General features: G+C 38.8%; 2 protein-coding genes across 5 annotated transcripts in view; both read right to left on the bottom strand.

The window, feature by feature from the left end:
- Positions 1 to 668: 668 nt before the first annotated feature.
- Positions 669 to 11292, bottom strand: MTRF1L (mitochondrial translational release factor 1 like). Of its 2 annotated transcripts, none has more exons than XM_036316519.1 (7): positions 10874 to 11292; positions 9197 to 9276; positions 8170 to 8353; positions 7551 to 7714; positions 5575 to 5692; positions 2467 to 2603; positions 669 to 1827 (listed from the first exon to the last, which is right to left on the bottom strand). In XM_036316519.1, the coding sequence occupies exons 1-7, from the start codon at positions 11133 to 11135 to the stop codon at positions 1627 to 1629; spliced, it is 1146 nt and encodes a 381-aa protein (XP_036172412.1). In that variant the 5' UTR covers positions 11136 to 11292; the 3' UTR covers positions 669 to 1626. The 2 variants fall into 2 exon arrangements, with proteins under 2 accessions (XP_036172412.1, XP_036172413.1); XM_036316520.1 differs by having other exon boundaries at positions 8170 to 8328; positions 10874 to 10891.
- A 1383-nt stretch (positions 11293 to 12675) lies between these two features.
- The window catches only part of RGS17 (regulator of G protein signaling 17), an 89548-nt gene continuing 77939 nt past the window's right edge, over positions 12676 to 24284 (bottom strand). For all 3 annotated transcript variants that reach the window (XM_036316521.1, XM_036316522.1, XM_036316523.1), the window contains one exon: positions 12676 to 19183. In XM_036316521.1, the coding sequence (XP_036172414.1) occupies positions 18995 to 19183 (189 nt within the window). In that variant the 3' untranslated portion in view covers positions 12676 to 18994. The remainder of the gene's footprint in view (positions 19184 to 24284) is intronic.

Genomic DNA, 24284 nt, shown 5'->3' with positions numbered 1-24284 from the left:
CCATTACACGCCTGGCCCTGGTGCGAGGGCGGGAGGTGCAGGTGGAAAAGAAGTTCAAGTTCTGGCCTTCGGGAGCTGACATAATCAGCATCGGTCAGGACTGTTGAGTTTCTAGGTGCAAAATGAGGTGAAGAGGGAACTGCCTTTGTTCTTCCAGCAAATTCTTACTGTCTGCCATTTCTGAGACTTTCGGGATTGAGTGAAAATAATTGGGAGGTGGTACCTGTCCGCGTGGTTATTGTCCGGGCCTGCCCCCTAATAGACACGAAATGCTCAGTAGATAGCCTGTGAGTAAGAGCATCATGGGATACGAGGGGGAGGAGATAACATATATAAGATACAGCTACAAGGAACGTCGGGGAGAACACATCTAGTTGTGGAACTCCTTATAGAACGGTGGGTGGGGTGACTTGTAGGACAGGTTTCTCAGCCTCAGCACCGCTGGCAGTTTGGGCCAGATGCTTCTGTCGCGGGCCGCCCTGCGGACTGTAGGGGATTCGGCAGCATTCCTTAGCCTGTACTCCCCTGTGTAGCCAGCTGTCTCCAAACATCGCCAGATGTTCCTTACGGGGTGAGATCGCCTGTTGGCAAGAACCACTAGTGTAGGGGGTGTCTTGAGAGAGTGGAAAGGAAGGAAGCCTTCCATGGCATAAGAAACAAAATCAGGGCAAGCTTAAGTCAGGTGCGTTTATTGTAAACAAAAATATGCAATTTGATACGATGTAAGGGGGTGGTGTGTAAAATGGGCTACTTTGAAATGATGCTGGATACAGATGTGGACGTCCGCACGCATAAGAATCAGTTCTGTTTGGGAGGCAGTGGGAACCTGCCAGCTCTGACCCAAGGAAAGTTTGTCATTAATTGAGCTGGAGCCACACCCTCTCCCACTGGCCTGCCTTGACCCCTTGGGGAAGGGAAGTCCCTTCCAAGGGTGTTCTATCCTTGGACAACCTCAGTCCTAGTGTATGAGCTCTCCCCAATAGCTGATCCCATTATCAGCTAAAACATTTTATCAAAATTACCCCCATTAAAAGTAATGGTATGGCCTGGCCAGTGTGGTTCAGTTGGTTGAGCATCATCCCACCCACCAGGAGGTTGCAGATTCGATTCCCAGTCAGGGCACATGGCCTGGTTGCCTGCTCAACCCCCAGTAAGGGGTGTGCAGAGGCAGCCAATGGATATTTCTCTCTCATTGATGTTTCTCTCTCTCCCTCTCCTTTCCTCTCTAAAATCAGGAAAAACACTCAAAAAAAATTTAATGGTATGGTTTCTGTTTTCTGACTAGACCTTAACTAATACAGTATTTACTGTCATATTTCTACTATATGTTTGAAGTGTTTTATAATAAACCAATTTTGGATCAGTTATTAAATATCTTACATAAAACAATGACTTTCCTTTGTCTATTTCTTTTAAGGGGTCCAAAATACATAACCAGAGCCATGATTATATTGTATGTATATTTTTACTAATACATTTTGAGAGATTTATTTACATAAACTCTTAAAAATATGCATATTGCTCCTGTTAACTCATGTTTCAAGACAATATTGGTGATTACACACAATCTGATTTGCTGTAGTAAAATTTTTCATTAGTTGTAAAAGTCTTTAATAACAAATCAATTTAAAGTTTTTTGGAAATAATTTCTACTAACGATTCATAATCCGCATAGTCTTTCAATGACTGTACAAGTTCATCCAGTAGGTACTCTCCTTGCATAAACGTTTCAAGATCATGAAGTGACGTGTTTATTCTGTGATCTGTGACACGATTCTGTGGAAAATTGTATGTCCTTATTTTCTCTGACCTTCCTTTACTTCCAATCTATACATATATAAAAAGATATGAGATACAGTTAAATTCAGGGCAACTAAACCTACAAATTTCACATAACTGGAAATTAAGCTCTTGCTTTATAATCTGAAACATAATGTAAGAACCAAGTTTTAACCTGACTCCTCAAATAACATGGGAACATAGAGAAAAAATAACAGGGGCTTTACAGGCAGACAAATTAGTATTTGAATCCTGTGCCACTTCCGTGTTCTAGGACCTCAGGCAATCTATTTCAACTTTAGTTTCGCCATGTGTAAAATACAAATAATACCAACTACACAGCGATGATGTGTACATAAAGGGTGGCACAGTGATATTCAAATGGTAACTATATATAATCTCTGTGAATTAACTTAGTTATCTTCAATGATGACAAAGTGATGTATTTCCCATTAATACAGTATGAGTAAAATGTCTCTAGTTAAATAATAGGAAGAAAGTTCAGTTTGCTTTCCATCTTCCATAATTTTCAGAATGGAGACGCCATATATCTATCTGTTTTTAGTTAAGTGATTCAAAGTCTGAGAAAAACGCCCTTGAATATAGAAAGCAGAGCATAGGTGTAAGATTACTATAAAAACAGAATTAAATGTTTATCCTTTAAAAGTATTTTCATTTCAGTTTTACCTGAATCTTTCTAGCATTGTATCTTTTATTTGTTTCTTCTTCAAGCTGCATGCTGTATAGTTTTGCACGTAACTTTTTCATAGCCATCTCTTTATTTTTCAGTTGAGATCTCTCTTGTTGGCATTCAGAAACAACACCTGAATAGTGTTATGAGAATCGAAGAGTTTTAATTAAAAAAAATTATCTTCACTTTATTATTAAGGAATACTTTTCCTTCTCATCCTTTTTCGTCTTCCTTTATGAGGAGAAAAATAGGATTCTAATATAAAAGGAAGACTTAAACAACTTATAGTTATCAGAAAACTCAAAATTTAAGTGTGAACTAGAGCACAAAGTATTTCCATTTTGAAGGCATACATACTACACAATAAAAATTAAGACCCTGAGACATGCATCTCACCACTCCAACTGCTCTGAAGCTGGCAATGGAAGGACCTATGAAGATCGGACCTTTACATTTTACCTAGCAGGAGCTGGGACACCTACTGCTGATACATAGAACTATTCTATTCTTTGGGGAAGAAAGTCACAGATGGGGACCTTTATACGTTGGGACCCACTGTCTGGGAAAAGGATGCAGGGATGATTTTTCTAAAGGTTGCTGCAGTAACGTCCTGTGGTGAATGTCTGATTTTTACCAGGTGTTCTAAGTTATTGTCTTTAAGTATCTAATAATTACAATATGAATTGCTCTGATAATTTCTCCCTCCCTGAAAGTAATGGACATACTACCAGCTGCTGGCTGGTTAGTTTCTGATTTGTGAAGTAACTATTTATTCATATATTCCTGCAAACACTGCGGGGGGGGGGGGGGGGCTTGTTTCTTGGGATGAACGACCATCTTTATGCTCCAGAAACATCACATGATCCAAACCAAAAGAGACCGCACAGCCATGGCACGGGATTGCAACAAAGATCTCCATCTGTGTAGAGCCATGCTGGATATACTGCTTTAACCATTTCTGTTCCGCTGCTAGTGGGGCTCCCTTAATGTAAAAGTGAACTGGCTGGCTTGTAGCACGGTAAAAGCCCTGAATGCCACTACTAGACTTACATATGGGATAAATCAAGAGCTGAGCCAGATCAGGGAGGCAGTTCCAGAGAATCAGGCAGCAATAGATTATTTGCTCTTGTGGCATAAATGTTAGGGGCAAAAATAGAACATTGGGGACTAGCTATGTTTATGGGAAATATTAATCATGTTCTGTTAACCATGATTGCCTTACTCTGATTAAAGAAAGGATATTCTAGCCTGGCTGGGAGTTAGAAACCCCAGGGAGTCACCCTTGGGATGAGATCCATTCTCACTGAAGAACTGCCTATTATCATGGAAAGATCAACAACCTAGTTGCCAAAACAATGGCGTCCCACCCCAGCCTGCAGAGCCTACTTCCCCATATAATCTTGGTCCCACCCTAGCTAAGCAGCTGCTTTGGAGAGGTTGCAGAGCAGATTTTTGTGGATGACCTGCTGCTCCCCCATGCTGCCAGCAGTATTGGAATAAATGCTCAAATATGATTAAAAAATTTATAATTTAATATGGATTGCTTTTTCATACCCTCAACGAGGTATCAATTTTTAAAAATCTCATCATAGAAACAAATATATTAAAAAGTTAATCCCATTACCAGAGATCATCACTATTCATGTTTTTAATATTTCCATCCGTTTTTCTCTATTCTAGTTTATATACTATGTATTACATAAGACATCGTCTTAAGGTTTAACATGAGAAGTTCTGCATATTTAAGAAAAGAAAAATACATCAAACTATCCTTCCCATCAACCACTACTAGTCAATGGTATTTATACCTGTTTGAGATAGGCCACTGTAAGAGAGGTCTTGTGTTCTCTTTCTAGATAACTCAGGTTTGCTCTTCATCTGCTCTTTATCACAAGTGAATCACTACAGTTCTACCTAATAGGATACTGCAGGCCCAAGAAGTATTTATATAGCTCCATTGCTTAACTATCTAGACCAGGGGTCCTCAAACTTTTTAAACAGGGGGCCAGTTCACTGTCCCTCAGACCGTTGGAGGGCCGGACTATAGTTTAAAAAAAACTACGAACAAATTCCTATGCACACTGCACATATCTTGAAGTAAAAAAAACAAAACAGGAACAAATACAATATTTGTATTTGCATGTGGCCCGCGGGCCTTAGTTTGAGGACCCCTGATCTAGACTCAGAACCCCTGGTGGTCTGTGGATGAACTTAATTGAAAGAAGACCCTGAAATTATATGGAAAACTTTGTATACATGTATGTTTCCAGGTAGGGGATCCAAGCTTTCATTTCCTCAAAAGAATCCATGTCCTTCTCCCTTCAAAAACTAAAAACTAGTGATTTAGAGCATCCTATATAATAAAAGTGTAATATGCAAATCGACCAAATGGTGGAACAACTGGTTGCTATGACATGCATTGACCACCAGGGGCAGATGCTCAATGCAGGAGCTGCCCCCTGGTGGTCAGTGCGCTCCCACAGGGAGAGCATCGCTCAGCCAGAAGCCGGGCTCAGAGCCCAGCGGAGGTGGTGGGAGCCTCTTTGCCTCTGAGGCAGTGCTAAGGAGCAGCAAGCCAGGCTCATGGCTGGCGAGCGCAGCGGTGGTGTCCGGAGCTTCTGCCACCTGTGCTGCAGGCAGGCGGTAAGGAACCAGGGGTCCCAGACTGCGAGAGCCCCAGACTGCGAGAGGGCACAGGCTAGGCTAAAGGACACCCCACCCCGCCCAGTGCACTAGTCCCATGCACTGAGCCTCTAGTTTTCTTATAAAGAAGAATCCATGATAATGACTATATTGTGGGGATTTTTAAAATAGTGATATCTATTCAATATAAATTTGAGAAGGCTACCTGGAAGGGCTATCCACACCTCGTCATTGTCACTAATATGGAAACTCCTTGGGTTTAGAGATCCATCCCTTCATCTTCCTGGCTTTGCAACTACCCTGCAGAGTTTCAGCCAAGGAGTCTAAATAAATCAAGTATTTAATAACAATCCTTAGTACAGATTCCTCTGGTAATTGAGGATCTATTTCAGTGAAAAATTAAGTCATTCAGAATTTGATTTCTTTCTTCAATGTTTTGTGTTGAAGAAGTAAGTACATACCCGTTGGAAGATGAACTATCCGGACAGCACTGTCGGTGGTATTTACATGCTGCCCCCCAGCTCCACTGGCTCGCTTAGTATCAATTCTCAAGTCTTTAGGATTAATCACTAGATTAATCTGTACATAAGAGAGAAATTTGGGATTAAAAGTATTATGTATATGAACTCTTCAAAAGAATGAAATAGCCATAAATATAAATATGTATAGAACTTATGAAATTTAGAAGGTTTAATTTTAATAGAAGGTAGTTAAAAGGATACCTTTTTTTAAACTTTTCATTTTGGAAGAGTAGCAGATCAAAATACTATAAAAACAAACCCTAATCCTCAGAAACTGGACTTCTCTATAAATTATCCTCTTTTTATCACATGAACAGCAGAACTTAATGTTATTATTAGAAATGTAAGTATTTGAGCTGAAATGAGATTTTGCCGAATATTTCTGAGTTCAAGAAGACTTTGGCAGAGGGAAAAAACAATGCTAGCTTAGGAACTATGGGAAAGGCTTATTTTGTTTAATTAAAGGAGGACTTAAGTATTTTTGGAGGCAGAGGAGAGGCAAAGGGAAATTGCCAAGCCAAGATTCAATTCATAAAGACACTGGGATCTGATGTCAGTCTAATGCTCTGTTCTGGGAATCACCACCAGAAGCACTAGATTAAAGAAACTGTTTCATGAATAACCGTGGACCACTCTGTGACATGTCTACAACCCTACCAGTAAGAATCCTACCATCCACAGGCCCTCCCTTTCTCCCTACAAGCTGCTAGAATTAGATGATACATGGACCTCAGTTTCCACCTTTTCCGGAAAACTCTCTTCTTCCATCCCCAAGATGCTTGAACCAAAGTGATTAGTATCTACATATGGCTCCTGTTACACAGTCAAATAGCACTCCTGCGCCCCCCCCCCCCAATTAATAAAGAGAAAGCCTTAATTAAACTTCCTTCTCAAATCATACCTACTTCATTTTGAAGGAAAGGCAAATGTTTATTTTCAGCAAAAGGAATGTAAGTGAAACAACATCCTCACTAAGTTATTTTATAAATATTATATAAACAAACTTCTTTGTGAGAAGAAAGTATAATCATTGTGAACACTAAGAATATATTCCATTTTAATATGACTGGGTTATGAAGTAGTAATTGTCAAATTGTCACCTTATTAAAACAGGATTCTTGCTATTGATACTCTGAGAACCAATCAACACAAAGCAAAGATCATTAGTCTTAAACCCTAATTAAATTAGGTTAATACTATTTCTCCTGCAGAGATGGTCTCAATATAACTACTTTAAACTTCACAGTAGAGAAAAATTAATAGACAGTGCACAAATTGATGATTGACACATCTTTAATTCTTCCCATCTATAATAATAAAAGCGTAATATGCTAATTAGACCGGAAGACCTTCTGGACGAAGCTGGGGCTGCGAGGAAAGCCCAGGTGCTTGCCGGCGGCTGGAGGGAAGCCAGTGCCAGCAGCCGGGGAAAGGAAGGCCTACTCTTGCATGAATTTCATGCATTGGGCCTCTAGTCCTATTCTATATAATAAAAGGCTAATATGCACATTGACAGAAAGGCAGATTGACCGGTCACTGTGATGCACACTGACCACCAGGAGGCAGATGTTCAATGCAGGAGCTGCCCCCTGATCGTCCGTGCACTCCCACAGGGGGAGCACCGCTCAGCCAAAAGCCCTGAGCCAGGTTCACGGCTGGCGAGCACAGCGGTGGTGACGGGAGCGCTACAGATGTCCGACTGACGGCTTAGGCCCACTCCCCGTGCACTGGGCCTCTAGTTTGTTATAAAATCATACTTATTGGACTGAGATACCACATTCTCAAAAATAACTCAAAATATGTGATAAAGGCCAAATACAACAATGAGATGCACAATTCAGTCAAGTGAGTGTTCCTCTGGGACAAAGCACTGTGCTAGGCCCACGATTCCAAGAAGGGGCACTGTGATGCCTTACCTCAGTGGGTAGGGGTAATATTGCCACAGTCATGGTGCTGGTGTGAATGCGGCCTTGCTTCTCCGTCTTTGGCACTCTCTGTACTCTGTGCACACCTCCTTCAAACTTCATGTGCTTATAGGCCTCTGAACCCCCAATGCTGGCAGATGCATGTCGAAGCCCACCTTCAAAATATTGGGAAAACAGAATTCTTTTTTAATTCTTATCATTTATTAACATTTGACCATCACTTCTACCATCTTGAGACATATTTTAAAAAGCTACAAAACAACCTATAGATGGTAAAATATACCGAAAAACTTGAACAAGTCTATGATGGTGTTTTTAATATGTAATATATTTATTGTTAATTATTAAACCTAAAGCATTTATGGTGTTAACTGACTCAACACATCTAAAATACCACTTTTAAAAGACAGTCATTCAGTGGTTAGTATTGACTAACATTTTTTAGGCCCTTGGTATATTTGCATTCAAACTTATTTAGGTAAATGATGAGCTTAAACTACTTAAGCATCCTTACAAATAAATTCGAAAGCCTAGTCTTTCCAACCCTTTTCTTAGGACACACGTAGATAAATCTACACTTTCCCCCAAACAAATTAAACAGTTCACTGACCTATTTCACTTGGAAAATATTCCAGGGTTTCAAAATGCCATCTTTTAAAAGCAGCATATTGCTGATACATATCAAACATCTCTGAAGTAAACAACATTGCCTCCTGACCCCCAACTCCTGCAGTTACCTCCAGGATCAAATCATTTTCATCTGTTTCTTCTGAGGGAACCAAAAGTAAGATAATCTGTAAATAAAAAAATATCACCCCTTCTATAATAAATCATTACTTAAAACTCTAAGAGGCAAATGGTTAGAAGCAGGATTTTTTAAATATTTAATTTACTTAAAGTTTCTCTAAGCAAACTTAATACTGCTGATTACTTCTAACCATCTTGCCAATTAGATCCGTAAAAGCATAATTTCTAAAAAATATTAATATTAACACCTATGTTATAAATGTTATAAGGTTCAGCTAGCACTTACAGGTTTGTTTTTTTGGTGTTCATGTATACTTTACACCACTTCTCTATTCAGTGAATGATTAAGTACCTGCTGTGAGTAGGACATTATTGTGTGAAGAAAGCAAAAGAATCTATCCTTTTGAAATGTGCAACCTAGCATGATAGGAAAAAAAATTGCATTTTTAAAAAATCTTTAAGTGGAAAAGAAACTTGCAATTTCGGAAGTGAAAAGGCCCTTCGAAGACCTGGTCCAATTCCCTCATTTTACATGGAACGGAAAATGAGGCTAACAAAGGTTAAATGATTTGTTAGATCTTCTACTCATAGTCTACCCCATCCTCATCTTTTAAATAAACAAAAGAGAGGATACAGAATAACAATATTACCTTGCCTTTCTGGCAAATCCTATTCATGTAACATTCATCCGTGTGCCAGAGCTTTATAAATCCTTTTAGTATGCTAAAAATAGGACCACAGGGAGTACCTTTTTCCGGCTTTAAAAAACAGTTTATATTTCTAAATACTAACAAACTAATTAAGTCCTATGTTGTTTTTATTAACATCTAATAAAAGTCTTTAGAAATAATAGTACTAATGCTACTTTATTCTTTGTATAAATACTATACCTGATGCTTCAATTGAGCTATTTCTTTTTGACAGGAGGCTATTTCATTTTCTGCAAGTTTCCTTAGGTCTTCATTTTCATCTAAGAGATAAAGGCAATAAATAGTAGGTTAAGTTTTCCTTAATTAGTGCTAAATTGCCAACGGAATTTAAGGAAATAATTTTGTTACTGTAGCTGAAGGGAAAAATGTCTTTCTTGTCCTTTTAATAACTGCCATTAAAAATAACATTTTATACATTCGTTTTCATAAACATGTAGCTTTAAAAAATATTTTGCTAATGATAAAAGAAAGCATAAATAAAAGGTAATCTATATAAATATAAAGAAGCTTTTGAACTTCGTTATAATTCTACCTCCATGAAATATTCATATTAACAAAAGTTCTTTTAGTTTCTCTTAAATCACTTAATTTGGACTCTGCTTAACTCTGACCCTGACTGTTGCACGAGCCTTCACACTGCTGTCCATGTCACCTTCACCCTCATTCCAGGCTGATTTCTAAGCCACCACAAATCCAGTTTCCTAAGCCACAAATCTATTTTGAACATTCACTCCCCAATCTAAAAACTTCTGCTGGCTCCCTTCTGCCAACAGGACAAAATCAACCTTTTTACATTAGTATTTGATGGTCCCCTTACAACCTGCCAGTTCCCACAATCTCGCTTCTCCCTTGGTTTAAGGAAGAGTTCGGGGATTAAAAGCATGAGATCTGGAGTCATTCCAATCCCAACTCCACTCCTGAAAAGCTGCTCATTTTACCTCTATGCTTCAGGTTCCCCCTCTCTCTCTCACAGGAGGCTAACAGGACCTACTGTACAGTTTGTTATATGAACTGGATGAGTTAATACCTCAAGAAAGCTAAGCCAAGCCTGGAGTATGTATGGTAAAGGATCCATAAAAGTTGAACTACATTATATCCTCTAAGGGTGGGCCTTTATTCCTTTTATTTTAAATTGATCTTCATTGTGAAAGTATTACAGATGTCCCCGTTTCCCCCATGAACCCCTCCCCCTCACACTCCCACGCCTCCCCGCTAGGCCCCCCAGGCCTTTACCACACCATGGTCTGTGTCCATGGATTATGCATACAGGCCTTCCCAGGAAGTTCTCCTTGCTCTACTAGGTCTATTCAGATATCTGCTGTTTTCACTTTTTAGCTGTATTATAATTAATTCTCTTTCCCCAAATAACACCGTGACACACACACCCCGCCCCCCAGAGCCCTGCTACCCAATGGATTGCCCACGAACCAGTCAGTAGCCTGGCATCCCTGAGAGCTTCTAGAAAGGCAGAAACTTAAGCTCCATCCAGATCCGAATGCATGCTAGTCACTTGAGAAACTTGTTAAAAGCACACAATTCTCAGATTCGGAGTCGTCTCGTTTTACCAGGCACCGCCCCTGACACCACTGCAGGTGGTCCTTTTACCGCACTTTGAGAAACGCTGCGGGGGGTGGGGGGGGCCGCGTCAATGGCACACAAGGGCTCAAAGAGGAGGGGTTTGGCTCCAAACGCACTTCACGACGCCTTGGCCTCTGATCCAAACCAAAAAGGGCTGCAACTAAGTGAAGAGCTTCAACCTCGGGGACAGTGCAGGCCCCGGCCAGCGGCTCAGGGGGAAATGCCGGCGGAGCGTCAGGAGCATGTCTGGCATCCCGATTCCTCGGGCGCGGCCCTTACCGTGCAGCAAGGGCTCGGTCTCCCGCAGCTCCCGCTCCTTCTCGCTCAGCAGTTTGGCCACGGCCAGCAGCTCAGGCCCCCTGGGGGCCTGCACCTGGGACTGAGACTCCGCCTGGCGCTCCAGGAAGGTGCGCAGGGGCCCGCCGCGGGCGAACAGCTCCTCCACCGGCAGGCTCCCGCAGCTCCGGTGCCGGGGGGCCGGGGCCACGGCCGGGCGCGCCCGGAGACACCGCACAGCACCCCACAGGAGGCGCGACCGCATCGCTGAGCCCACACTGCCCCGCCGGACCAAGACCGGAAGGTCCCCCCTCCCGAGTCTCGCGATAGCGCGCGGGGTTTGGCAATAGGGGCGCGAGCTGACCGAGCCCGGCCCAGGACACCCGCCGGGTTTAAAGGGCCTCCCGGAACTTCCGGCCAAATCTTTACATGCCGCAATATTCGCAGAGGCCGGAAGTTGAGGGCGCGGAGCGGAAGTTGGTGGGGGTGGGTCCCGGAGACCTTGGGCTCCTCCTCTGACGCTGGGTGGTAAACGCCTCCTTGAACTTGGCTGGCGGGGCGGGTGAGCCGGTCAGCGAGGGGGAAGTCGCAGGTCGCCGCTCGGTCTTCTGACGTCGAGGGTTTGCTCCCCATGCCCCGCGCGAGGGTTTTCTGGCAGCGCATGGGGCGCAGTCTCATGTTCGCGCCGAGGCTGAGGTCGCCGCGAAGGAAGCGCCCGGGCCAGCCTGGCCTTTCGTTTCAAAGATGGAATTGTTTGGAAAGAGGGCGAGAGCTGACCTTTTTTTGTTTTTTGGGGGGGTTTTTTGTCCGTCGGTGGATGAGGCTCATACCAATTAGGACATGGCAGCAGTGCTGGAAGGCAACCAAGGAGCGATTTCGCGAAGTCTTCTTTCCGGTCCCTTATCTGCCTTGGAACTTGCTCCCGGGGGCCTTCCTTCCTCGCCTGCCGCCCGCGGCCCGTTCGCACTACTCCTCAGCTGCTTTGTAAGGAGGTTGTGACGCCTGGTTCCAGTCAACACAGGGAACAGCCTCCGGAGCCCGACCCGTGGCCTGTTCCCCAACCTCCCCAACCTCCCCCGCCCCCCCCAAAAAAACACAACAAAACTCTAATAGCGGGTGGGAATGCCGAAGGTGAATTGATGTAATGCTTTTCATTATTCAAAAGACCATTGCACAGCCCGCCGGAGGAGTGGCTGGGGGGGGAAATACCTGGCTCTCGAGGGCCTAACACTCCGCCCGGGACTCCGCGATCTCAGACAAAAGGAGCTCGCATGGCCTCTGTGCATCCTTAGCTCCACATACAGATGCAAAGCGAGTGGGAGAATGAGATGCATCTCCAAGTACAAGGCAGAAATAGGTTTTGCTACTTCAAAGCTCCAACTAATCACATTGTTTATCTCAGTTTGAATGTGCATTCCAGCCACACTATAAAATCGTTTTCCTTTAAAGCAGTGGTTAAAATCCGTATTAATTCTGGTCCGATGCACAACAGGACTGATCAAATTGTTTACATCTCTATGAGGAACAGTTATTTCCCAAGTCAAAACTTTGAGTTCTTTTTTTTTTTAACCACAGAAATGGTGGGAGTCATTTGAACTCAACATGATAAATCTCTCAGCTAAATTCTCAAAACAAGTCATTTCGAGAATATACTTTTATTTGTAAAAGGTGCAAAAATAACCTTATGGAACAATGTAAAGAATCTAGTCAGAAGTTATTTTCCCACGGATGTGTAAGCAATTTAAGTAACATAAATGAGTGTATGTTTTACTCCTATGTTACACCAATGAGGAAACAGTAACTTGTTAAGGATATATTGGTGGATTCTTTATTGATTCAAAACATTTTTAAAGTCAGTGTAATGCATGTGCATTTTACAGTAATATCCATAGGTTCACACAATATGGTCAAATGAAAACAGCTGTAATTTGATTTACTTTGAAAACTCAAATATACATAGTTTGAGACTTCTAAGTTTTCTTACATTATTGTCATGCTCAAATTCTATTACATTTGAAAATGCTAGCGTTTTCAGTGTCTATTGTACATAGGTAAAATGATAAAATAGACTCAAGAAAGAGGAAACAAAACCCAAAACTTAAATGGGAGGAAATATAATCTGGATTATCTATTCAGTTTGTAGGTACCTACAGTTATTCTGGCTTTACAAAATAACCAAGCATGGTATCTCTTAAATTGTATTCATCATGCATTCACAATTTCTTTATGGCCAACTAATATTGGTGGGCTCCAAAATAAGGATATAGATTACTAAGTACAATGAACATGGTAGTAAAAAAAATGACATATGTTCAATATGATAAATTTTACAGAACCAATCACATTTAAATTAGTTTTTATATTTAGCAAATATACTGAAATCATATACAAGAAACTGCGTTTATGACAAATAGGTTAAAGCAAGGGAAAAAATCAAGACTTCTACATTATTTCAATATTCAGTGTTTATTGTTCATTGGAGGGCGGTATAGAAAAACTCAGCAAAATAATTATCAGTTTAAAGTACCTACTATGACAATTAGTAAGACTAACATCTTTACTACGAAAGAGATGTAGAGGATTAAGGTAATTATACTAATTTTAAGGAAAAAATTCACTTTCCCCTCCATTAAATAAGTATTCAAGCTAACACTGTTTAGGAATTTTTCCATTTCACGTTTCAGTTCATTGTATTTTCTTCATAGTACTTGTTAGCAGTCATTTAATGGAACCTAACAGCACTGCTGAGGAATCTACTCATAACTTTTTTTTAGCTCAATATAAATGTCCAATAAATTTACATGCAATAATACCTCTTAAAAATCTATTACTTTACAGTAGAGAAACCTGACAAACACTACCTCAGCCAGATGACCAAAGGCAACATCACCAGTGATAAGTCATGATGGTGGTGTGCACCGGTGACACCATGTGGTAGAAATGCCACGTTACTTCGGGGGTCTCCCTTCCCCAAATGGTAACACCTGTCTCATCATGGGGGAGACGTCAGACAGATTCCAACTGAGGAACATTCTGCAAAATGCTAGGCCAGTGCTCCTTAAACCTGTCAAAGTCCTCAAAAGCAAGAGAAGTTTGAGAAACTGTCACAGCTATGAGGAGCCTAAGGACACGATGGCTAAATGTAATGTGGCATCTTGAAGGGGTCCTGGGACAGAAGAAGGCAAAACTCAGGGAATCTGAAGTGTAGACCTAATGCACGGATGTTGGTTCTTTATGTGACGGATATCTCATGCGTGTGCTGTACATGGAACCTCTCTGTACTATCTTTGCAATTTGTCTGTAAACTTGAAATTATTCAAAAATAAAACGTTAATGCTAAATTTTGTGAGCATACAAATACATTTATTCTTTTATTTTCCTAGTAAACTTAATTTTAAAATCATACTACTCTAATATTAAAAAATGCTTTCTATTCCATGTTGATATCAATGTTTTCTAATGGCCAATCTCATAACAATTTTACTTCTATCCCCCCACCCACATATATATTTGGCAAATTATTTGGTATTTGTATTCTCCCCATTCTTGTAAATGATTTTTCTTTTTTTTTTAATGATTTCTTTTTTAAACTATGATTTAAACCTCTATTATACACACACATCTAACCATATATATCTCCATGTGTGTGATTTTTTTTCTTAATTGTAGGTTCAGAATGATGTTAGTGAACTGAAAACAGTGATTTTGAATCACATTATTGAACAAAGCATGACATTCATATATTCCTCCATCTGAAAATAATCTTGGTTGTATTTTTTGGATGAATAACTAAGTAATACTTTTAAAGTATGGTTTGAAAAAAATATGAGAGAAGTGCATTAAAATGGCATTTAGTGTATACATTCTTGAAAAATGGTAATTTTTATTGAGCTGGAGAACTTTGTTAAAATAACACTTTATCCATGTTTATTTCATTTCTTTCTTATGATCATCTTATAGAGAATATTCTGCATTTGAAATGAGGAAACATGCTCAGGATACATGGTTTGCCCAGTCACAGGACAGAAATGTAGCTTGAAATCACATTTGTAATTAAAGCTTCATATTTGTAAATAAAACTCGACAACCTGTTGTGTGTTGCAAGGATAATATTAAGAATGTTTCAGGGAACATCTGAAACAAATTTTTGGTATCAGTTTTATTGATAAATATTTTCAGTTGTAGCAAGTGAGGAATAGCTAAAATTTTTACAGATTTAATATTATTTTCTCAGGAGAACTAACATTGTATATTTGTCAGAAATTTATAAAGAACTGAAAAGAGCACATAAATAGAAGCCTTTGCAAAAGTACACTTTGAAAATTAACCATTATAACTATCAGCATAAATACACAGGCCGGAAGATTTTCTGGAAATAGCTTGACCACCTTTCACAATAATTTGCCAAAGTATGCAGTGCAAAGTTTTCAAAATTCATGTTTCATAGGGTACTAGTTAAAGGCATTTTAGATCTAGGAAATTTAGGTGGCATTCACAAGGTTCTTATTTTATTTTCTGATTGTACATTTTTTCCTCGATGCATCTGATATATTGTATTTTTTGCAAATGTAATTTGTCACAATTACAATGACTTATTTTTTTCAGCATAAGTTAAAAGTGTATGGGGAAAATAGATAAATTAAAAATTAAGAATCAGATATTATTTTAAATCAGATTAAAATGGTGAAAATGTATTTTTGCCCCTAATAAATAAACATTATCTACCTATTTCTATAGTCCTTTTGCAAAACTGAATTATCAGGTAAAAATAGGATATACATTTCATTCTGTAAATAAGAATCTAGGCAACGTTAAAGGATACTTACTATTAAACACCCCATGCACCATGACCAAATATCAAAACTGGTCATCCTATGTACAGATTTTAAGATTTAAAAAAAAAAAAGACCACATTATGGTCTTGATTTTTGCACTGAATAACATTGACATCAAAATTGTGTTTTGCTATAGTTGTTCATATGCCAGTGCACCTACTGCACTTACAGCTGCCTTGTAACACTGTTGGGGTATCTATATTACCTTTGGGTAACATAATAATTATCTATAGTAAGGAAGAAGTGTCACCCATCCATTACTAGTGTGATCTATATGCAAGATCCACCTCTGGCTCTCCAGTTTATTTCTATATATTTATATATAATCTATATCCTCTACTTTTCTTTCCATCATAGGCACTATAGAAAAAGCATTAACCTCTTTCTGTGCGCATTAGCAGATTCTAACAGTATACAAAGAGATCTTGGCAATCTGAAACACATGTGTACCTTCTAAAGTGCTAATTTTTCCTCAGGGAGGAATTCACTCACTGGGAAAGTCTAATTCTACCAAAACAAATATTGTGCTCTTGGAATGGTAGCATAGACACCATTTGAGGGCATTTGTTTGTTTATTATAGCTCTGTAATTAAAGCAAATTTGTAGAGTTTCAAATATACAGACATACTCTTAGATAGAAACTTTAAACATTTTGAAATTAAATGAGTAACCCTCCCCTCCCTCCAAAGTAGGAATTTAGCACAGAAATGCTACATAGCATGGTTAGGGACATCTGATGTGTAAAATCTACTCTAGAATCATTCTCAAAACAACTTCCTAATCAGGTTTCAAAAGGATATACTAACTTCAAAATCTGTATTCTACAAATGCCCAAGTTACAGATCAGGACTCTTTATAAGGGCCCTTATCTTTTACATTTGGTAAAATATTAAAAGTATTGTCAAACAGACAATTCATCTAAGAACCCAAAGTATCTTATAAAGATAACTTACGACTAGCAGGTCACCATCATATATAGTAACAACAAGAATATAAAGTGTACATTTAAAAGATTGATGCATGCAGTATATCATAATATAGTACATATTTTCTAGTCATGTGCACCAATTTATTGTGCTTCAAACACAGCAACAAGTATGATATTACAACATATATGTGTATACATCATAGTAGCATAATAAACTCAATTCTAACCAAAAAATTAAATAATTCAGGAACAATAGAAATTCACAATAGAAGTGATGATTCTTTTAGGTTTTTCTTCACTCTTTAGGAAAAAAAATATGACTTTTTGTAAACATCTTTATCATTTTTCAACATATTACTGAAAACTATTATTCAAATAGTAAATATCTAATTGACATGGATAAAGTATGTCTAAACACACTAACACTTTCAGACAAAAACAGGCATTTGTTAAAAGAAATTATCATTATAAATATTTTCTATCTTGTATTTTAAGTACATTTTCATAAATAATGTGTTTAAAAGTGCTGAATATGATAGGATAGTCAGCAACGCCAGTGTAAACAGAACATTTTTGTTTTCTACTCTTCAAACATTTTTTAAAATCCCATTTTGTTAAACACTGCAACAGTTAAAATATTTGCATAGGGAATAGATAATAGCCCTTTTAAACGTATCTCCTGAATCCTATATAAATTAGAAAATTAAATTCACTTAAAAAAAACAATTCTTAACATGTTTTAAGTTTATGGAAAAAGAAACTTACAATGCCAACCTTTCAAGTAAAATAAAATTTAAAAAGAAAACCCAAACTTATTTTTTTAATGTTTAATAAATTAAAAAATGAGAGGTAGTTAAAAATGACAATGAAAAACCTATAATTTTAATATCATCCTTAATATAAGGCCAGTATTTTCATTGGATATAAATATTTTTAAAACTTTCATTTTAGGTTACTCAATATTATATTTAATAAGTGTAAGATTAAAAAAATAGCCTCCAGGGTATATTAATATTCAAATGTAACGTCTTGATATAAATATGACTCTGACTTTTTTGTGTTGGTGCACAATAGGATACTGTTTTCTTGAATGTCAAAAAGTGCATGCCAATGTCAGGCAAGTATTTGTCTTAAAGATTTAGTGAGACTTTAAAAAATAATATGGCAGCTAGGAGATTTGAGCACTGTACTGCCTTTTAGTTATGGATGAGAATTAATAGTTTGGTTTCAACATTTTTAAAATAAGTAATTCTTAAGATACTATGTGAAAACAGTTAAGGTCTGAAATAGAGAATTATCTTCTTTATAACCCTTATAAAACTTGTGTTAGTTAAAAACTTAGCTTTTCACTGGATTTCACTTTCAAGGAAAATATGCCACAGGGACAGATGTTTTTCTTCAACATTTTTTATGATGCTACATGTAGGCATTCCTTTATTAGATCCTTTCCTTATATTTCAAAACTAAGTTATCAAGCTTATCATTTTTTCTTGCTAAAGTACATACATTACACAACTGTTTGAGAACTGGAGAGCCAGCCTTTAATAAATTAATTACAGTATTGGACATGTGATATATACATAGATTCATTTTCTTCTGTTACAATTAAAAACAATATCATTCTTTGATTTGTCATTGAGATAGAAGATCTTCAAATTATTTTGTGCTTTTTTTCTCTTTTCATCTTATTATTTTTTACACAACAAATGCTTCTGTAATAAAAATGCCACAGTTTTGGCAGTGAACAACCAGAGGAATCCCCCATTGGGATTTCCCAACAAACAGAGATAAATAGCTCTTTTTTCATGTACAGATATATTGGCTTCAAAATGAGTGTACTGAACACAGTATATAGCATGTTGAATACTATTGTTTACAATTTAAAAATTGGCTTTGTCTGTCTTAGATTATATTTAAAAACGCAAACTACAGCCAACTTTTTGGCAATTATTTCTGTAAGACCATATTGCACAAAAGTCCTTAAATACAGATATAAGTTATGTCACTGGATTAAATATTACAACAACTACATGGCAAAAGAAGCAGTTTGACTTTGCACATGCAGTCTCTGGAAATACACTAGGAGACTGTTCATAGGACTACAAATACAGTTTGCTTGCAAGTAGAATGAGTGTTGAGTAAAACAAACTTAATTTGGCAATTCATTGTTTTATGTGGTATTTTCTCCAAAGTTAACCATGGATAACCTTGATAAAAATGGAGACAAAGACCATATGGTTTTATTTTCACAGTAGCCTGAGGAATGCTAAACTGTAGTTCTCCAGGAACTCCGTGTCTGATGTTATATGACAACTTTTATTTCCCATCCCAGCCCTCCAAAATGATTTCTTTAAGTGAAAATTAAGATTCAGAAGTAGAACTGGCAGTACTTTCAACAAATGACTTATATATTTGAGAGTTCAAAAACCTTGGAAAAGAATCTCTGTGCATTAAGGTATATATCTGAAGTTGGGCATCTTCATACATGTGAGGATTGGGATCCAACAGATTTCTATTGATCACCTCTCTAACTCGAGAGTCAAGACTGACCTAAAAAGAAATAAGAGCAATACATTAAATCATATTTTTTTCAAATTTTCTCAATGAAATAACTAGAGGTTCATGACACTTCAGAGAAATTCCAAAGGGTGAATCCAGCTACCTAAATCTGAAGGTTACCTTTTTCAAGGCTATATATAACCTTGCATACTGTTCTCCATCAAAAATTGAACTAAAAAACAAAAAGCAAACAAACAAAAAAACAAACCATTGTTTTTGACAATTTCTATTTATTCTTGGGGTAGCAGAGAATTCCCTCCTACTAGTATGTGACAGCCGGGGCGATCCTCTTTATGGAACAAGGTAGATATCTTGCAGAGCATAGTCCTCTGGAAAATATTGACATGTGTACCCAGTGCTGATAGTTTCATATCCCAACAAATTCTACTTTGTCAAGAGAAGGAAGTTCCTAACAGAGCAGAACCACAGTAGAGATTCTTTGAGTCTTAGGTCTACTTGGCAAGGCCTAGGAAACTATACTACAGTCCTTCCATAGGAATGCAAGCAAAGGTCTCTGTGCTAAAGATTAAGCAGAGGCATCTGCCGGTTTCACAGCCACTCATGGTCTCCTTGACAAACCAAAAACCAGAAGTAACCTTGGGGTCTTTAAAATTTCAACTATAAAAATGGGCAGAATTTTCCTTGGTCATATTGGTGGTACCCATCTGTTTATTTTTGTGGGTTTTTTTTTTTTTTTTTTTTTTGTCCAAACTGTGATATGATTCTGACCAACCACTCAGAACTCATCTCCACCCTGTCCCCAGAGGCCACTGGCAGAGCATTTCTTATTAACAAGTTAGCTAGGTAATTAGCCTACAGTACAGGAAAGTTCAAGACCAGGTCATGCTCCCTGGCCACACATGGTTGGAGATGTGAGCTGTAAAAGCTGCAGGCTGGATCTGTGAGTTTGCCACTGAAGAAAGCCAGCTTACAAGGAAGGCCTTGTGATCCTACAGCATGCTCTAGTCTGAGACAGTGAGGGTCTTGAGGAGCATGTACCATCTGATAACTCTTGAAGAAAAAGAGGTAACTTCCTCTCTGTCCTGGCCTCCTTCACTGAAAACAAAAATTTCATGTATACACTGTCACCTTAGCATCAGAGTCGGATTCAGGAACTACGGAATAAGAGATTATGAGAATCTAAGATGGAACATTTCTTCCTTTCTTTTTAAAATTTTCTATTTCCCACCCAACAACAGTGTGCAGAGAGAATATTATGCAGATGCTATTAATTTCCTCCCTACTTTTCCATCTTGAGGCAGAATAGTCTATCTGCAGTTACATGGTGGGCTGCGTGAGGGGGGAAAAAAATCTGGGCTCTTAGAGTGGGAAAGTATGTTTTATGTAAATTTTGAAAGGAAAATGTATCAAGAGCATGGTTTTTAAACTTAGCTGGGCTTCATTCTAAAACGTTTTTTAACCCAATTATTTCACTTGATTTGCTAGCTTCAGAGAAGAGATCCGAATTTGTGACCAGTGTTAACGGTTCAGTGTCAGTACGGCTTGGGCTGGCCATTGTGCTATACTCTTCTTGGAGATGAATCATAGCACCAGAGCCCATTCTTCCTTGTCCTGGACCCAAAGATGTCACCATTCCTTGTTATTTGTCACCATGTACTTGGTGTTGATTGATAACTTTCCCTGAAACGGGGCAGAACTGCTTGGTTGTCCTTTCCATGTAACTTAAATATAGTAATATGAGTAAAGTCATAGTCGAATGTTAAAAAATAAATTAAGCAGAATAATTGCTTGAAGTGGAATCTTTGAAAGGAGAAACATAAATAGTAATTCAGAACACTCATTAATCAATATAATGTTATTTGAAAAACATACAGAAATTCTGTAAGTGATTCCGTCATCGGTTTTCCTCACTAAATGCTAATCCTGTTGGAACTGGTAGGGCGTGTTGGTAAGGTAAGTGGAGAAAAATTAATCTCAATAAGTACATGTTCGGGGAACAGAACTAAGCTCTGCCCTGAAATGACACATTAGCAGAACCCTGCAAGAGGCAGACCATCACTGAGTCCTGATAGGTTTCCTCAGTCCTCACTGTTTTACAAGTAGTAGGGCACCCTGATCCACAGGTACGTCTCATGATGTACGCAAGTCTATACAAACCTTTCATATTTATACCTAAGTGTTTCATCACAATTATTTTTCAAAAGCTTTTTTTGTTCTGGCTTCTTGTCCCATCCACTGTTTCAATTACACCCAGAGTTGGAAACAGTCCAAATGATGGGCCACTCACATTTTGGTGTCCCCAGATTTCTGAGCTCTATAGTCCATGTGGAACTGGGCTGATTGATACACCCTTGGGATGGATACACCCTTGGGAGGATTTGTTAGGAAACAGTGATCCATACTAAATTTCTGTGGTCTAGCTAGACCAACTTATAAAGAGAACAAAAATGAAACATCTCTTGGCTGATACATATATATATTCTTTGTCAGGGATTGTAAAAAGAAAAGTGTTCTGTAATTATATCATCTGGGTTTTATTCTCTGTGTTGTTGCCATATGAAGTGATCATCAAGTACAAAGTAATAAAAAGTACAGAAATGTTTCTCAGCTTTGTATTTAAAAAATACCATTTGTGTTTCTACTTAACAGGAAAATGTTGGCATGGGAGTTTAAACTGGTTGATCTTATTCTGTAATGTGGTGTTATAATAAGGTGAAGTATTACCGAGTGTGCTCCACTGTTTTTATAAAATGTGCTTTTACTTTCAAACTGGAGAACTTTCTGTTACAACGGAGAAACGTTAGATTAGTGATAAAGAAAGAAGGTCATTTATTTCTGAAACAATAACATAGTTGAATATAGTATAACAGTTTTTCAGTAGCTGGAATGATATTATCTTTTTTTGAATCTTAAGATAGAGAAATAAAATAACTTGCTAAATAGAGAAAGTAGTACCATTCAATGTTTAGTAATCTACAACAAAAGCACATTTGCTATTTCCATATGAAAAGCAAAATAGTTAGGAAGATCCAAGATGGCTGTGATGTGGGTGAAGCTACGCTTACCTTCTCTCAGCCAAACTGGAGTCACAACTAAAATATAGAGAATCAACCTGAATAACCAACTGAAGACTGGCTGAAGAGAAGTCTTGTGACCAAGGATTTACAGAAGAAGCCACATCAAGACTGGTAGGAAGGGCCGAGACATGAAAAGGGCTGGCTCTGCTCCCATGATGGTGGCTGAGCTCCCAGAGGGATATCTCAGCTGCAAAGGTTCCCTCTGAGAAGCATGGGGTCCCCAAACCAAACAGGGCTCCCCAGCCCACAGCACCTGAGCAAGGAAGAGGTATATATAATGTCTAGTTGTGAAAATGGTGGAGATTTTTTCTGCCAAGGGAGATGGGAGTCTGCTGGAGACACAGGTTCTTTTAAAGAACCAACACACAAAATCTCATCTGCAGCCACTCACACTGGGATTCTAGCGAGGGAAGGCAGAATGGACTGGAGTCACAAGAGAATAGACTGGGTTTTGTGGCTCTGGGGAGACATCTGAAGGGACAGTCACCAGGATACCTGTGCTGAGTCCCTCTCCCACACCACAGATGCCATCTTTCTTGGGTGGGGAATTCCCCTTCATATGGCATCAGCCTGGGGGAATATAATAGCCCCACTCTCTCTGAAATTCATGTTTCCCACACTATGGAGCATGTGCCCTGCTGAGAAGTCTATTACCAAAGATTTACAGAAGAAGCCACATCAAGACTGGTAGGAAGAGCAGAGACATGAAAAGGGCTCGGTCTGCTCCCATCCATGTGTCAGCTGCCTGGGCCAGGGTATACAGGTCTGGGCAGACTCAGGGGGTGTCAGTGATTGAATGGTATAGCTTTAAGGTGGGGTGGGGTTATTCTTCTCACTTACCCATGAACTACACTGGTGCCTCCCCTCTTGTGAGATCCACTAGACCAGTGGTTCTCAACCTGTGGGTCGCGACCCCTTTGGCGGTCGAATGACCCTTTCACAGGGGTCGCCTAAGACCATCCTGCATATCAGATATTTACATTACGATTCATAACAGTAGCAACATGACAGTTATGAAGTAGCAACGAAAATAATTTTATGGTTGGGTCACAACATGAGGAACTGTATTTAAAGGGCCAGAAGGTTGAGAACCACTGCATTAGTCCCACTCCCTGGGCTCCCATGGGACCATCCTACCAACTCATGGTGACTCCAACCTGGAGAGGTCTGGGCAGAATCTGGGAAAGGCTGAGTTGTGTGGTTCTGGGAAGGGGCCACAATCCCCATCTCCCTCCAGGTCTGACCAGCACCTCTTCCTCATGAGAGAAACACTAACCCCATCCTCCTGATTCCCAGGGGTCCTGCCCTGCTGAGATAAGGCTCCTGGCAGACTCTGGGACAGACTGAGTTGTGTGTCTAGGACAGAGTCATTCTTCCCTTGGAAAGGAAGAAGTAAAAATGTCATTATTTGCAGATGACATGATACTGTATGTAGAGAACCCTAAAGATGCCACCCAAAAACTACTAGAACTGATAAATTAATTCAGTAAAATATTTGGATACAAGATAAATATCCAGAAATCAGTTGCATTTTTTATACATCAATAATAATATATGTCCTTGGGCCAGAGAGACAAAAGAAAAAATAAACAAATGGGACTACATCAACCTAAAACATTTTGGCACAGCAAAGGAAACTATCAAACAAAATGAAAAGACAACCTGCTAAATGGGAGAACATATTTGCCAGTGATACATCTGATAAGGGGTTTATATACATACTTTGTAAAAATTTATATAACTCAACACCAAAATAACAAACAATCCTATTAAAAAATGGGCAAAGGACCTGAATAGACAGACACCTTTCCAAAGTGGACATACAGATAGCCAATAGACATATGAAAACACACTCAATGTCACTATTCATCAGAGAAATGCAAATTAGAACCACAATGAGATATCACCTCACAACTGTCAGAATGGCTATCATTAATAAATCAACAAACAACATGCACTGGCAAAGATGTGGGGAAAAGGGAACCCTTGTGTACTGGTGGTGGGAGTGCATATTGGTGCAGCCTCAAAAAATAAAAAATGGAACCACTTGACTC

Source organism: Myotis myotis, unplaced genomic scaffold (genome assembly GCF_014108235.1).
Source record: "Myotis myotis isolate mMyoMyo1 unplaced genomic scaffold, mMyoMyo1.p scaffold_m19_p_7, whole genome shotgun sequence".
Lineage (NCBI taxonomy): Eukaryota > Metazoa > Chordata > Mammalia > Chiroptera > Vespertilionidae > Myotis > Myotis myotis.
The sequence above is the reverse complement of the archived record's forward strand: the minus strand, read 5'-3'. Positions and strand labels throughout refer to the sequence as shown.

What these genes read in the sequence shown, in the direction of transcription:
- MTRF1L (XM_036316519.1), bottom strand. Translation starts at nt 11,135, where the DNA reads ATGCGGTCGCGCCTCCTGTGGGGTGCTGTGCGGTGTCTCCGGGCGCGC. An exon ending in TAGCTCAATTGAAGCATCAG is followed by an intron (nt 8,354 to 9,196) that starts GTATAGTATTTA and finishes TTTTATTTACAG; the next exon opens with ATTATCTTACTTTTGGTTCC. An exon ending in ATATTTTCCAAGTGAAATAG is followed by an intron (nt 7,715 to 8,169) that starts GTCAGTGAACTG and finishes AATATTTTGAAG; the next exon opens with GTGGGCTTCGACATGCATCT.